Source organism: Pogoniulus pusillus, chromosome 16 (genome assembly GCF_015220805.1).
Source record: "Pogoniulus pusillus isolate bPogPus1 chromosome 16, bPogPus1.pri, whole genome shotgun sequence".
Classification (NCBI taxonomy): Eukaryota; Metazoa; Chordata; class Aves; order Piciformes; family Lybiidae; genus Pogoniulus; species Pogoniulus pusillus.
This window is the reverse complement of record NC_087279.1, coordinates 9253827-9270983: the sequence shown is the minus strand read 5'-3', so window position 1 is coordinate 9270983 and position 17157 is coordinate 9253827. Positions and strand designations below refer to the sequence as shown.

Genomic DNA, 17157 nt, shown 5'->3' with positions numbered 1-17157 from the left:
TAGAGGCAGCACAATACAAAGTGCCAGCATTTCAGTGTTACCGCAGTAACAAGTGTCCAGCTACACCTGGACACTGCAGTAACAAGGAACAGTTTCACCATGATTTCTGGAGTACAAGCATAAGCCCCTTTCTTCTTTAACTGTACCTGGATGGAAACCAGCAGCTGAGCACAACTCCCACCATCTCTGACTTTGTGCAGACCAAGGACAAAAAAACCCTAGCCTCCTGCCAACCACAGCAGCCAAAGAGGAGAGACCTTCTGCTCCTCCAACCTGCAGCACAGCATCACTGGCCTCCCTGCTGTAGCTGCCTGTTAGGAACAGCACGTTTCTTGGAACCAAACCTCTAAGATTGATATGACTCCCGCACCTCCCCATAACTGTCTTCAATAAGATGTCTTTGAACCTGCATATTAGAAAAATGTGCAAGTGAAGAACTGTTTCTGCCAACTGTGAGGCCCAAAAGACACAAGACATGCACATCTCAGAAAGGCTCTGGGGACAAGATCTCCCTTTAAGAGATGCTACTGCTATGGTTACATGCGCACCAGAAACTCAATCCTATGGCTGCCAGGCAAGACAAGAACTAAGGTTTCATTTCTAGCTCAAAAGTAAACTACACAGAAGTCAACACAGTATCTAGGTGCTTGAAGGCACAACAATCTTGTTCTGGGAAAGTCAAATGAACCCAGTGAAACAGAGTGAAGCCTGCCAGTGTTCACATCTGGAGAGAAGTCAGGCTACTGCATATATCAGGAATAACAGAACATGATCTACAAAGACAAGTTACTGCTGGAATGGAAACTATAAGTATCAGTGCAGAAGTCTGAGCTGTCAAGTCCACAAGGCACTTTGAATTGCTTGGAGGCAAAAAACATCCAGCAAAGCAAGTGATAAAAAACAAGGTTAAAGGGCCACTCCAAACTTTCCCTAAAATTTCTAACAGGCAGGGAGGAAAAATCTCACAGCATAAGGAAACAGCAAAGAGGCTTCCATGAACACAGCTAGGTCAGAGGGGTCATTGGAAAGACTCGGGTCAGCTCTGAAATGATTCATTTGTACCCAACTGCAATGCCCACCAAACACCTCTGGCCAAGACTTCCTCCTGCCTTCTACCAGTTCACAGCCTGGGTCACGTGCAGCTGTTCTCATTCAGCCATGTTAACATCCTTTGGAACTCGAACTTGGCACATGCAGCAAACCTTTCAGTCACTGCAAAACACTGCAAAAGCTATTTATGATCACACAGAGGAACTCTGGGCTCGCACATCTAATAGCTGCAGCAGTGGGTTGTGTCTTAGCAGAACTACATCATCCACGTACATGTGTGCTCAACGCTGCCAGGGTACAGCAGGCTGCTCTGCAGGAAGGCTTGCTGGTGGTGAAACTCAGTGCTAAAACTAGTGCTAGAGGAAATGAAAAATGGCAGTTAGCATTTTCTGTGCTGCTCCTTACAGTATTTTCTGCTTTTTTATCTGGAAAAAATACTTTCATCCATTGCTCAGTGACTGACATGCAGATATTGCTGTTGTAGTGGAAACCAAATGAAGACAATCTGTGAACCCAAATTTCTCCAAAGTTCACGGGATTTTAATTAGTTCAATCACCTAAAAGACTGCATCAGGTAGATTCTTATGGTAGAGGAGCAGATTTTTTTTTTACAAACAGATGATGGAAAAAGTAAAAGATACCAGGGCAAATTTATTTAGCAGATGCTTTAACAACACAAACCAGACTCTGAAAATAAGGTCACAGTGTTAGAATTAAGCATGTCGAACTGTCAAGAGATGGGATTGTAGAGCTTTCTTTTCCAACTACAACAGTTCTTATGTGAATTCTAGTTGATTGGATAGGACGGGGTGATAGGTTGGACTGGATGAACTTGGAGGTCTCCTTCCAACCTGATTGACTCTACGATTCTGTGAAAGAGGGAAAAGGACCTGGATCACAAAAGCTTACAAATCAGGGTTTCTATCCACTCTGTAACCTTGGCTGAGGTGAAGCAGGAAAAGGTGACAAAGTACATTAATTCAATTTCAGACAGAAGTATTGAAAGTTCTCAAAAATCCCCAGGGCTTTAGATCCTTAGACTGAGAATAGTGTTTAAATAACTGGGTTTAAGACATAAGATTTTCCTTTTCGTGGGCTGTTTTATAAAAGGAATAAACTTTTCATGAAAAGTTTGTTGAAACTGTTTGTAATTGCTAATAAAATCTGAATCACTGAAACCTCCAGAAGCACCGTAAATACAATTACAGCTTTGTTTTATTTTGCACAACTATTCATACCAACATAGTAAATTAATTCTTTTCAAAAGCTGATAACCAGACAGACCACAGCAGCGGCACCAAAGTATCTGAAGGGTGCTTCTGCAGTTAAGGTGCCCAGATCCACAATCAGCAATACCTTCTCACAGCAACTTCCATACTGATTTAAGGCAGACTTTTGTCAGAAATGTAAGCCACAGGCAAAAAAAAAAAGTTTGGGGATTTTAATCTCTCTCTTCCCCCCTCCCTTTTTTGTAAGGATTGATTTATGAACATTAGAAGTTACTAATGAAATGTGTGACCAAAAGATTGATGAAGCATCATGGCTCATCACTGAGACAGCAATGTCCATAGAGCTCACAGATGCTACGACCAACTCGGACAGACTAAGACTTCAAAGACACGGCTGTGACAGGAACCGACCTTAACTTGACTGGAATGTGCGTCTCCTCCGTTATTAACTGTACATCTGTGCCACATTAAAGAGAACATCAAATAGTAATTAGAGTGTGCTGAGACCTCTCCCCAGATGTTTTGGAAAGTTTTCCTCATGGCTCTCCAAACTCATCCCACCCCTTTTTCTCTGAGATGAGGCAGGGAGGGCTGGGCGGGTGCCGTGCCAGGAGACCCGGCTGCCATGCAGAGGCAGCCTGCAGGTACAGTGCGGCAGGGCACCGACCCTGCTTTCCGTGGTGCCGTTCCGCTGTCTTTTAGCAGCACTGTTTACACTGTGAAAGAGAACTCCTGGAGAGCTGCTGCGCGGCAGCGTTTGTTTACAGTGCTAGCTGAGCTATGCAAGACATGCAAAGGCCGGCTGGGTTTGCAGCTCGCTTCGCGGACACGGCTACCTACTTCAGCCAACATCGGAGCAGTTACCCGGCCCGACGGACCCCTGCGGCGTTTTCCACGAGGGGAAGTGGTCAAATAACGGAGGTCAAAACCTCCAGACTTCAATGGCGGCCAACTCCTTCCGTTTCCCTGGCCGTTCCTTTCGGGACAAAGCCCCAGGGGACACTGCGCTCACCCCTCGCAGCCCCGGGGCACGCACGGGGCCTTCCCACCCTCGCTGCCTCAGGCCTGAGCCGCCACTGGGCTGGGAGGTTCGCAGTAACGGCCCCGGTACTCCCCTCGGGCTGAGCGCGGCCCGGGCGCTGGACGACGGCCGCGTTCCCCCCGAGCCAGGCCAGGGCCTCACTAGTTCGGCTGAGGCGCCGAGCTTGGCCCCGCCGCCTCGTCACGATAAGAGTCTCCCCGGCCCGGCCGCGGGCAGCGGCTCTCAGCCGCGGTTAGGCGGGAGGCGGCCCGGGCTGTGGAAAGGCGGCAAGGTAAGACATGAGCTCAGGGAGCTCCCTCCTCACCAGCCACTTTCTGGGAGTCAGTAGGGTGAAGACTGGCAGTGCCACACACCCCCTTCCCCTCCACCTTGCCACCCTGCCGGGGTACCCCAACCTGGGGAGAGGGGAGGGCAACGCCGGCTACCCATTAGGGCACTTACTGAAAACCTAGAGATGGCTACGGATGGTTAGAAGCAGCCAGAGGAAGACTCATCCCCTTTCAACGCTGGGAAACACTGCCGGGGACGAGGAGACAGCGCTCAGCAGTGTGGCAGGAATGAGTTAAAGCCAGCACATTACAGCATGCGGGAAAACGAAAGGAGAGTCTCCAGTCCAGCACTCAGTCTGGGAAAAAAAACTCTCTTATTCGACTAGAAATTAAAGTAACATTTTCTTCCAAATCTTACCCTCACAGAGTCATTGTCTATAGCAACCGTGTCCATAACATTCCGATTCTCAAGAGCACAACTTTCTAGTAAATGGTACATCTGTCAAACTGCAGGAAACATCTGGGAAAACGGTTCCAGAAGGGAGATGGAACCTTTGTGTCCATAAAGTTAGGATGTACATCTAGAGTATGTTTAGTTCTTTCCTTGTCTCTCTGCGTAGTTTGGTGCTGAATTTCACCCCCAGCTAGATACAAGGTAACTTACACAATCCCTTTATGGAAAGCCAAGACCTAGGCTGCTGAAGGTGCTCTGCTCCTGCGTGCACAGCCCTTGGGCAATTCCCTGTGTGGGTGCTGGCATCCCTGCGCCCAGAATGACACAGCCCTGAGCCTTCACAGGGCAGCTCAGAGCTTCAACATCCTGTGAAGGTCTGAATGATCCTTTACAACAGATGGAAAATGAAAGTAGAAAACATGATACCAAAGCAGAGCTCTGGAGCTAGCTGACAAACCCTGTTTGCTGCAAGTGGAGACACCTGAGCTAACACTGCCTGATTTTTCAAGCACTTAAACATATACCCAGCATTTGATAGATCAGGTCCTTTAGCCAAGGACTGATGAGCTACCAATCGATTCTTAGCCCTGAAAGTGTTCATTTCACACATGCTTGCCTACACTCTCCTGAGCTCAAAGGGACTTGAGTACTCTCTGAAATTTCCCTTGAACAAGAACTTCTGTAAAACGGAGTGTTAAATATTAACTGAAGTAATTATCTCTTTCAAGTCCCCCTCTGAAGGTTCCATTTCATGTACATTTGTTGGAAACAATTTAAGAACGATTTCGTGGAGTGTGTGACCTCCACTGATAAGAAAATACATCTGGCTGATTTGGCCTACATTCAAATAATGCACACAAGGGAAAAATAATATGAAAAGCAGTTTCAAACTATTCTGCAATCCTTTGTCCACTGTAAGCAACAAGGGCCACACTGCAGCAGCTCTACTGGCAGTACAGAGGATTTCAGCCTCAGAAGCACGGCTTTGAAAACACCAGGTTAATCCTAAAATACTTCAAAGGCACATTTGAGCCAGGAGAGCCCAGAGAAAATGCCCACAAGCCGATGAGAGACGTTTTGGGTGTTTTGAGTTGTGTCCGTGTGTGTTAGGGTTTTTTCTCCAATTCCAATTTGTCACAATAAAATGACAGCACAAACATATTTCTTAATACCACATGAAGCTCGGAAACAAACCAGTAGCAGTTAGTAGCAATGAACTCCTCTGAATACTCCCACGTTACCTCTGCAACCTGGTTCTAAATGTTTGCAAGCCCAGCTTGGAGCTGGAGTCAGTCTCCACCAAAAACAAGGACCTGATTTTCTGTAGAACATTTCCACCTTACATTCTCAGCCAGGGTCAGGGAATAGTAAGGAAGAAGGTGATGGAGTCCTCCTCCCAGAAGGAGCATCATCTATTACTTCAGATCTTACTCAAAACTCCTTGCTACTACAAGTTGAAGAGCCCACAGCTGACCCTGCTTTAGGAAGGAGGTTGATGAAACGACCTGCATAAGCCTGTTCTAACTTGAATTATTCTATGGTCTTCAAATCCAGGTATCTTTCAGGATAACTTAAGACAGATTTTGTGACAGGAATGTGAGGGTAGCTTCTGTTACAGTGTCACTGAAGTGAGCAAAGTCCATGGGATAGTCAGGGTAAGAAACTAAGATATACAGCATCTTCCAAACTTCTGGAATCTAGCTTGGCTTCACAGAGCAGCTTTGCCATGATTCTTCTTTGGAACAGAAGTGAAATAACAATCCAGAACTGGAACAGAAGTGTCTGGGTCTGTGATTTTACATCCAAAACCTAAACATCACCTCATGCCATACACATTAAAGTATTTTACTCATGTTATTACATGAGAGAGTAGTACCTTATTCTTATTACAAGAAAAAGCCAAATTATATATCTTACAAATCAACATTATTACACTCCTCAGACATTTACTTAAGAGCTGCAAACTTCTGCTGTGAGATGATTTTTGCACAGAAATTAATTCTCATTGCAATCCAAATGCCACAAGACTGCTGTCCCAAGCAAAACCTGCTAACTTTCAGCCTGATGTACTGGAGAAGCAAACAAAAGTAACAGTCCCTTCCAATATTGAAATCACACATATAATTTTCCCAGTAACACAGAATCTGAATCCTTTTGAAGATGCCAGCAACAGCAATTCACTTTCACCTTAAACACAGCAATTAGATGCCACGACTTGCTAGCCCACAAACTATTTGCCAAATGGCTGCACCGCAAGTATCATCCATGGCTGTCCCTTGCCCAAAAGCAGTTAAAAGTTTCATTTTGCTGCTTTCTGTTAGGAGTCTGAGAAGCTAAACCAGCCCAGGGGAATTTCTTTATAAAAGACATGGAAGTTTTGTGCTCCTTTGCCTGTTGTCTTTGCTGCTGGCCCTCTCCCTGCTCGGAGGACTCTTACAGCGGAGCTGCTGCCTGCCAGGAACGGGCTGATGTCAGCTCCTGGAGCTCCTGCTCGGATAAGGAGCTCTTTGTGTTCAGCTGAACTGTGAAAATGAGAAAATGCCCCCAGCCTGACAAACAAGAAACCCACAGCAAACAGGTCAGGCTTGAGACCTCTGTTTAAAGGTCCCACATGCTACCGCATCACTGCCCTTGCAGCACACTGCCCAGGGAAAGTTAATGTTATGTGGGACTCACCTGAAATCCTACATACACCTTGGAAAGGTAACAAAGCTGCTTCGTTTGGTAAGGCAGACTGGTATAGCTGCCCAGCCACTCTGCTCATACAGAAAGTGTTTTCAATTCTTACATAAGCCATGCCCCTAACGACTCCTCTGGAAATCAAGGTGATTTTAGTGAAGTCATATGAAAACAAAGGCATGTTTCAACTTTATGCTTAAAACAAGCTGCCTCCTCCTCCACAAAGAATCAAAGGAGAGAGTATGGCCCAAAAAGCACATTCTACTTTGGCAAGATTATACTTTAGCAAATGCATTTTAAGTAAAAGATTTGAGGGACGTAAAGGGTGAAACACAAATAAAGGAATTTCATACTGCAGTGGGTAGGTTTTGGTTTGGGGTGGAAAAACTCATTTTCCCCAAGTGAGGAGCTTGTGGGTGTAATCTCTATGACCACAGAAACACAGGAGCTATGTAAATAATGCCCAGTACTTTGCCATAAGGAAGACAGTTTCACACACTGACTTAAAAAAAATAATAACCCACAAAGTTCTCAAGTATATTTTGTTACCCTAAAGTTGAGCTGGAGCCTTTGGTAAATTGTTCTTTGCACAGGAATTCCATTACGTATTTCAGAAACATAGCAGGATTGCCAGAGCATTTGATTCACTCCACTCCGGAGACTGCACTCAAATGGCTGTGTTTTTCCATGACAAAAGTCAACATATCCAAGAACAGCTCAAAGAACCTAATCAAAGAAGTTACATCGGGGAGTTAGACTCGAGCAGGGAACATCTGAAAGCACTGAATTTCCAAACACAAGGCTGGCACCACTGGATTTCTCTTTATATATCCAAAGCATTTAAATGGATTCATTCCCACTGAAGCACACAGTGACTGAGATGCTGGGGTGCTGCTACCTAAGAGTTAACATCCAACTGCTAACAAAAGGTTCTCCCATTTACAATGAAACACAGTACACAATCCTTGGCCTATTTAATTCCATTTCCAACCACAATACACTGGTGTTAAGAGGATGAATACACAGCTGCCCGCAGTTCTACGGGTGCCATCACAAAGACCCAAATGTCTGTGAGAGCTGGTCACCCTTATAAAGACTTCAGTCTTCCAAGCGCTGACTTTCAAATGAAAAACACATCTGCCCATCTGCGCATTCAGAATGACTGAAGACATTAAGCCAGAGGAGTGTAGATTTAAACACTGGTGTGGCAATGATGTGCAGTCAGTAGCCGTCATGCTGACTGGGGCACTTATGCCCAATTTTTGTACCACCAACTCTTTTGTTCTATGCTTTGAGAGGAATCAATCCTGAGAAGTTCAAAATACAGACTCTAAATTTCATCCTTACACTCCAAATCATAAAGATGTCTTTGCCATCACCAAATACACTGTGACACTGAGTCTTCACCATTATGCTTTGGCATCTCTTATGGATTTGGTTTTCTAAATTCAATGTTGTCAAGCTCACGCTTCTAGAACCTCCAACTCACTACAATGTGACTGTCATTATCACATTCCACAAGATAGCTCCTCCCTCAAATCTCCTGTCTTGTCTTTCACGTGAACAAATCAAGCTTCTACAACACACTTCCCATCTCCAAAACAAAATTTTTAGGGCACTCCTACAAAGTTTCAGTAATCCATTTCTTTTGTTGAACCTGGACATCATGATCAGAGAAAAAGGGAAAATATAAAAAACATTCCAAAAATGCCTTCAGAGGTGGTGGCAGCAAAATGGGACTAAAACTTTTCTGAAGTACATAGATATTTATCTATTTCAGACACATTGCAAGCTCGAGGTTTTGTAGTATTCGGTTGGAAGCCTATCTTCACATGCCCAGAGCACGCTTACGAAATACAGAAAACAAAACCAAAACAAACCTATTTTAGATTAGAGTTCATCTGCAGTAGATGGTGTAACTGAGATAAAGTGTCATCACATGAACACTGGGCAGACAAGCCAGTGCTTTTCATTTTATGAAGATGCACATTTCACCCACAAAAACACAGGAAGAATCTACTGAGCAGACATGTAGCAGGCTGGATAAGTAAAAACATACCAAAGTGGCAAAGATCTGACAGCTTTAAAATACAGCTAAGGGATCACCTGAAATAACTGCCTGTGGCTTTTCGTGGTGAACCTTGGTTGCATATGAGCCTGTTGGTTCAGACTTCATTAGTTTTATGGCCTCCACTGTATAAAGTGTTATAAAGGACGTAACTGCCAGCTGTGTTTTATTTCATCACTAGCAAATGAGTTTTAAAAAAATCCCACCTGTTCCCAACAAAGTGACATAACACCTCAAAAATGCAGTAATTTGATTCAGTTGTGTCATGTATGTGTGCCAGAGAAATGCAGCAGATGGTTCTTTCCAGCATCAGCACTCTCAGCCCTCAGGAAAGGCTATAAATAGTTAAGTTTTTAGGGGAAAGAACAAGGTATGTTGTAAATGAGAAGTCTCTCTCAACTTGTGAGCTTTTATTGTTTTGCATTACTTCAGTGCTGGATTCCTGATTTGTAACAAATTCCAAGACTGCAGACTACAGGCCCAGCCTCTGACTAACACTGTGGTGATTTATTTGAGGATAAATACCTCTGTCCGCATCTTATGACTGAACACAACAGTCCAGAGCAGCGTGGAATGCGAGGAACGCAGAGGCTGCCGGAGCTGAGGCAGCAGGGAAAAGCGCAGAGCTATCTGGACTGCTCAACCGCTCCGATCACTTCCTCCAGTCAAAGAATGAACGGAATTCTCTAAGCCTCTGCTTCATGCCAACCAGGCTTGCATTCCCAGGAATGAGAACACAGCAAGAATGGCATTTGGTGATTACCCAACAGATGCACCTCACTCATCAACGCCTTACCTGTGTGAAAAATGCCCCACCTGACTGTCAGAGCCGCCGCACAATCCTTTCAGCAATGTTTAGCAACAACTGCCGCTTGCCCAGTTGTCAAGGCAGGCTGCAGAGCAGCTGGCTCACAATCCCCTGGCCTCACAAAAATGCAAAGCACTTCTGCTTCCTCTCCTCCTGATTCCCCACCCCCAGCAGCAGAAAGCACAGAGGCTCAGAATCAGGGGAAATGAAAGGAACAGAGTACAAAGAACAAGTGAACAACCCTTGAGGTGAACGCGTATGTTTCGCTATAAATAGTGAAGTTGGGCTAATTCCTGTTACTTCATGCTGTATGAAAACAAAAGGAAACAAGAAGCCGCCCATCTAATCACATCGGCCTTTGTGCAGATCTTCCAGCCAAACTGGGACAAAGGCACAAAGGTTCAGGCAGAGTTTGATTTCAGCAGGCACAAAGTTGAAGAGGACAGCACTCGGGTCTAGGAAGCAGAGGTAACAAGAGCAGGGTACTTACAGATGCGGATTGAACATTCGACTCATTTTAGAAACATGGTCGTTTTCACAGTCCAGCTCCTCATCTCCTTGGTCCATGCTGAGCTTCCTCTTGTTGGGACTGATGGGAGGAGGGCCTGTCCGGTGGTTGGTGAGAGCAGAGGACACAGGAAGAGACTGCATTCTGGGCTCCCCTCTTAGAGCTGCTTCACCTGTAGGGAGAAGACAAGGGAGAATGAGCGTGGCAGGGAGAAGAGAGGCAAAGTGGCATGCTCTGTGAAAATGTTCTTGCAGAAGAACTTCCCAACCAGATGGCAGGCCTGCACAGGCATATTTAAGAGGGCTGAAGGATAAGGCATCACAAATCACACTTCAGTACTTCATGCTGGAATAAACAGTTGAAAAAAGGTGATAAAGGGAGCAACTCACCCCAGATGATCTGAAAGGTTGAGCTAACACATCTTTACAACAGAGTTTTTATTCAGAAGTGTTCCTTCTTTTAAGTTGCCATTCCAGTACTAAACTTTCATTACCTCACTCTGCAAAACATGACTATTTGCCATGAAATAGGCTTCGTTCCTCTGCTTATGGTTGTGGTTGGACATTCCAGTGCTACATTTCACAATCATCCCAAACATTCAAGATCTAGACCTGAACAAACATTCACATTCTCAAACGATTCCCTTCATAAAAGCTGTCCAAAACAAGTTTGTTGGTGTCTATGCACGGTAAAAATTAGAGGGGAAAATGGAACTTGCTGATGCTAACTTTGTCCTTAGATGTCCTTCTCTCAACTATGTTTGAAGCAGTGAACAAAACTGCACAGATCTTCATCACGAAACGTTGATTAAGAATGCTGAATTTCAGCTAGGCAGAGAGGTAGCAAAGCACTGAGCAGATGATACATTTTCTATAGTATGTATCAGGAAATGTCATTCCCAGCATATAAGCAAGTTGTCTTTATGTGGCATTTCTTTTTTTAAAGTACATTTGTAAAAGCAGCATTTAGAACTTGGGTAGATATCTGAAGTAGAGCTCAGACAAGTTACTGAACTAATTTAACTCTGAGCGACCTGTTCCTAGTGGGAGGTGTCCCTGCCTATGGTGGGGGGTTGGAACGAGATGATCTTTGAGGTCCCTTCCAACCTAACCCATCTTACGACTCTATATGGGAGCTGCACAGAAATAACTCCAGAAGTGATACAGCTACCTTGCACACAAACACATCCAGGTGCTGCCACCAAGCCAGCTCAAAGCATGGTCACCAGCCATTCTCCTTTCAATTAGATGTTTTGTTTCACGTACAGCCCGAAGCAGCACTGCAGCTCACCAGCACTTACAGGCTTTACTGGAACTCACATCCTTACAGCCACAGGTCATACTTAGACCTTGGAGGGATTTAAATATGGGGAGGGGGAACGAAAAATATAACAACAACAAACACCAAAAAAACAACAAAACATTGGTTCTGGGGCTTCACAAGGGGCTTGGAGAGGAGCTAAATTAACCAGGGTTACCTATTCTGGTAATATGCCTGAAATAGCCATTTTTGCTAGAGTTTAACCTTGTATTTTTCCTACACTGCCAGAAGAAGTATTTTGTTTTCTACATGGCCATAATTTCCAGAACTAAAATTAGGCTGAAGTTAACTCCATCTCCAACCCTGAGGTACCTGACAATGGAAATCTTTGTGTGCCACCACACGTTTTCACACTGTCACCCAGGCAGATGATTTATTAAATGCTGCCCTAATTCCACACACGACAAATGCTATTTTGTTGGAAAAAGGAGGATTGAGGAGAAAAACCTCCAGAGTGCTTACCAGTAAAAATAAGCATTTTGCCAGTTCAGTCAGCATAATCTAAACTAGCAAATATACACTGACCTATAATACACCACAAGCCATGATTTCTATTAAAGACTCTGGCACCAAATCTAAATAGGAACTTTCCATCCCGGCTCTAAATAGTAAAACTGTGCCCTGCTGCAAATGCTCTAAGGCAGACACCCAGACCCTCTCCTGTTCAGAACAACCGAAGTGGTCATTGGGAAGCCCTCAAAACCACTCTTTTATCAGGAAGACCTCTCTCGTGAAATAATCTTTCTATGAGTTAAATTTCTGTGTTTTTTTTAATCAGCCTTTTTGTTTTGCCAGTAGAAACCTTCACCTACATAGTGTCATATTTTAAACTTTAGAAGGAAACCACATCAGACCAGTTTCTCTCAGAGAGGACTCTCCCTCACCTCTATCTTTAAATTAATGAGTTAATATTGATGTGAAAAAAAAACCCAAAACTTTCATGAGCTGAAGACTGTGCTACTTTCCTCCCACCCAGGCACAAGCACTCTTCTCTCTGCCATACCTGGGATCACTTCTGAAGACTCCAACACAAAACTCCATTACAGGAACTGCAAATTCTGTGTAGGCATCTAACTCCTACTGACTTCTGAACAACTCCCAACAGCAATGTGGGCAATTCAAATATCTATGGAATTTAAATATCCACGTAAAGCTCGCTCTGGTGTTTAGAGGAAACATAAATCTCTAGATACCGTCCCATTTAGTAAGGTAGAAACCTTTCCTTTTCCCCAAAACAGCAGCAAAGAGCCTGACACACAATTACTGCAGAATCACAGAATGGTAGGGGTTGGAAGCAATATTTGGAGATCATAGCCTTTTAAAAAATCCTTAAAATTCATTTCTTTGTGTGGTAACAACAGTAGTTTTACATCACCATCCAGGTTCAGCAGACAACCTGGTAAAAAATGCCATTGCTGTCCTATGCTGGAAATAGAGAACCTCTTTTCAAAGAGATTTAGTGAAGAAAGGAATGGCTTCCAATTAAAGGATTTGGTAATGAGTTTTCCTAACGGTGAAGTAAGATAGTTATCATGCAGATGACACCATGGCCTTCAGAACTGCCCAGTGTACCTGTAGCAGCAACGGTGCCATTCAGCCAAAAATAACCCAATTAACAGAATTTTAACCAGGTGGCAGTGGTGAGCAGGAAGGAGAAGGGGCAGCTCCTAAGGACAGGCTGGAGGACACTGATCACCTCCCTCATGAAGATAGAGGTGGTCAGTGATCAGCATCTTGTGCAGCCCAGCATGCAGACACAAGGCAAGAAGAGGATGAGGATGACACCAAACAAGAGAGTCCAAGTAACAGGACATCAAGAGGAGAAATATCTCTGTATTGCTTATGGGGATCAACTGCATATTCATATGCTATATTTTTACTGCCCCAGGAGCTTTCATGTGGCCTGCGAGTTTGATTAGGCCTAAAACTGCTCTTCATTTAAAGATAACTTCTTTCCCCTCTACCTTCCTCCTTGCCAAACTTGAATTTAAACCAGAGAGGGAGAAACCACAGCAGAGTCCACCACACAAAATGCTGGTTTAGTGACTAGATTTGTCTCCCCCAGCTGACCACACTCCATGGTAACCAGACTCACATCATGCAGCTGGCAAGACAACACTGATAAAACAACTGTGTTTCATAAAATTCCCCAAGTCCAAACTCCAGTCTTCAAAATTCATTACTGTGACAGCTTGTGTCTGCACCGCAACTGCTAGCAGAGATAGCAAACACATTTACTGTGCCTCTCATAATACTTCTCTTTGTTTCAGTAAGCAGCTGGTGCAAGACACTCCAGATCTGCTGCTTTCAGATAGTTCTACTTACAACTATTCATGCTAGCCTCTCGTGTGTGTCCCCTCTTTTTTTTATTAAAACTGTTAGGCAACATGATAAAGCACAGACAAGTTGAAGAGATAAGGCTGTGACGTAGTGTCTGCCTATACAGCACTGCTGCAGCACTATGCTGGCCTGACAGGAGTCCCTGCAGTCAGCAAGAATATTCTTCATTCTAACCACTTACAAACCTAAACTGAAAGTGACTCAAATGAACAAAGGCAAAGGAAATGATTGTAAAAGCAGCAGGGTGGTTCTCTGTGAACAGTGGTTCTCCTACACTATGCACTTCTCAGGCAGTTCAGTCAGCAGTATCTGCATCCTCACCAAAAGCCTCACACAACACAAACATCACAACAGCAAAAGTCTTGTTTGTACACCTGTGGATTTGATAGCAAAGCACTAGAGAATTCTTAAAACGTGCCTGAGAACTCAGCAGTTACCAAAGACTCTGGAAAAAAACCACTACCGCCACTCTTTTGGCAGCAAGCTTTCTTCCTCTCTGACCTAGCAACTCAGTGTGGGCTGCATTAATATATGGCTACCATATCCTGCTCGCTCTCTCAGTTTCCTCTCCCTCACTGGCTACTATTAATGCATAAAATCTGAACATTCATTACAATCCAGAAATGAAAGGCTTCATCTTTCCAGATGAAGATTGACATGATACAGACCTTAAGAGAGACCGAAATAAAACTCCTCGAAAGAAAATTCCAGAGCACTGCCTTTGCCCACTTTATTTTTTCCATTCAAAAGCTGACAAATGGATTTGTCCATTCCTTAAGCATTTATTAACTTAGGGGAAAAAAATAATAAAAATATTGTTGGTTCTGGTGTCTGTCAGCAGGGTCCTTACCTTTAAGGTCTTGAATTGAATTACCATGACCTCTAGGCACTCTACTAATTGATAAAATCGCAGGCACAAGAGTTTAACAGACTTTAATTAACATGTATTACACCTTTAATTACCTTTTCCAATACCTCCACACAGACACACTCTCATTAGTAAAAGGAGACACCTCAAGTTCTTAGAGCCAGATATTCACAGAAATTAAGAGTACATTAAGATCTCCAAGAGCCATTTCCTCTGCTGACCCAGGATCAAAATCTAGCTCTCACGACATACAAAACACTTCTGCTGAGCAGCTAAAGCTATGTTTATGTGCAAAGGATACTATAAGATGCCATTTCTTTTTTTTATGATTCCTATATTCTTACAGTCATGAGGAGATTAAACCACAAATAGATTGGAACACATTCATAAACTATTGCATATTTTCTTCCACTGTCAAACACAGAAGTTGGTCTGTGCCAACATAAATTGGGATAAATGGCATAAAAATTCCAATTCATGCACAAAAATGATCTGAGATATCAAATACCAAGCAGGGAAGTCACTGCAAATTACTCAATTCAAAGAGTCAGCAAAACAAGTTATCAAAAGAATCACAGTACAGTACCACAGAATTCATCTGCAGATGCTGTCAGCAGATGGTGTTACCTCACAGCACACCATACACTGCAACAGGATTGAGATCCTTGAAATTGATTAAGTTCCCCAGAAATTAAATCTGTGTTTAATAGAATCACTGATCGATCATAGTATTGTTTCAGCTGGAAGAGACCTTCAAGAGCATTGAGTTCAACCCAACACCACCACGGCCATTCACAGTGCCACATTCACACATTTCTTGAACACCTCTAGGGATGGTGACTCCACCACCTCTGGGCAGCCTGTTCCAATGCCTGACCACTCCTGCAGTTAAAAAAAAACATTCCTAATCTCCAACCTAAACCTCCTCTTGGAGAATTTCAGGTCATTTCCTCTCACTGTCACCTGAAGCTAGGGAGAAGAGACTACATGACAATCCTAAAAGCATGGAATTTAAGGCAGACTTTCTTCACTTGCTTGACAAAAAGAAAAGAGTGAATCCTTTCAGATTCTTTGGCAGTATATTTCTGCTTAATAAAAAAAAGATACCCCTAAGAGATGGTCACAAATTATATGTTTTTATATAATTGCTGCCTATTTCTATACCCCCTCCCCCCCCCCCCCCCCCCCCCCCATTCAGGCAAAGACAAAAATCCCTGAGGCGAAAACCTAATTTTGTAGCACTACTTCATTTCTGGACTGCAGTTTCTATGAAAGATATAATTTAAGCTCATCTTAAAGCCTAAAATTTAATTCTGAGAAGTAGCTTGCCAAACAGTGTTAAGTCACAGCAGTTCCTATTTCCTTTGTAGTACATAAACCAGTCCTATATGGAGAGCACCATCAGACCACAAACTACAGCAACAGCAAAATGAGCATTGAAGGGAACAGCCAAATCATAAAACACTGCAGTGAAAGGAGGTATTTTCTATTGCAGTTAATAGACTTCTTTTAGCAGTCACTGATTGACTCACTTATCTAACATGTGTTTTCTAGACTTTTGGTATGTCCAAGTAGAACCCAACACGTCACACAAGAGTGGGAATGAAATTAAAGAGGGTAGATTTAGACTGGACATTGGAAAGAAATTCTTTACAGTGAGAGTGGCGAGACACTGGAACATGTTTCCCATGGAGAATGTGGATGTCCCCTCTTTGGAGGTGTTCAAGGCCAGGCTAGATGGGGTCTTGAGCAAACTCGTCTGGTGGAAAATGTCCCTGCCCGTGGCAAGGGGTTGGAGCTAGATGATCTTCAAAGATCCCTTCTAACCCGAATCATATTATGATTCTGTCTACAGAGCTGGCTCTCCTCTGCTTACAAAGCATGTGAAAAGCACTTATTTCTGGCCCCAACCTCTGGCTACCACTGCACAGAGATGTGTACGCCAGAAAACTCCTGGCCAAACCCAAAACACAGCAACTGAATCGACTGTTCAGTCCTGGCTCCTCCAGCTGACCGTGCCTGCCAAGGAGAGACACGTTATGCTTGACATGGCGAGCATGAACCTAAAGTAGTGACCTCTGCATTCAGACATCTCCACCCACTTCTTCCTCCTCTGCCGTTCAAAAGGCTGCCCAAAGAAAGGAGATAGTGCTTGTGGAGTGCAGGCGTGCTCGCTTCAGGAGCCTTTTGAAGAACACATCGTTAATGGGAGCTGAGTAGTACAGCTTAAAGCAGAACTCAGCTCAATAACTCTTGAAAATGCCTTATTACATACAAAACACTAAACTGTGGTAGGCAGAAAATGACAAAACTGCCTCTTCAAACCCAACTCCTTCGAATGTACTGTGAAAAAACAGCTCCATCAGCATGTATTCTCTCTCACCACATTGTACAAGCACAGCTGGATAAGTGTATGCACATCAACTAACTCAGATGGACCATGGTTTCACTTCTACAGATTACTTCATAAGCATGACAAGTAAAATGTCTCTGCTGACCACTTCAACTATGATGAAAATAAA

General features: G+C 43.7%; 1 protein-coding gene across 3 annotated transcripts in view; it reads right to left on the bottom strand.

The window, feature by feature from the left end:
• Window positions 1-17157, bottom strand: part of VGLL4 (vestigial like family member 4) — a 95298-nt gene that overhangs the window by 14310 nt on the left and 63831 nt on the right. For all 3 annotated transcript variants that reach the window (XM_064156362.1, XM_064156363.1, XM_064156361.1), the window contains one exon: window positions 10090-10279. In XM_064156362.1, coding sequence (XP_064012432.1) covers window positions 10090-10279 — 190 coding nt within the window. The remainder of the gene's footprint in view (window positions 1-10089; window positions 10280-17157) is intronic.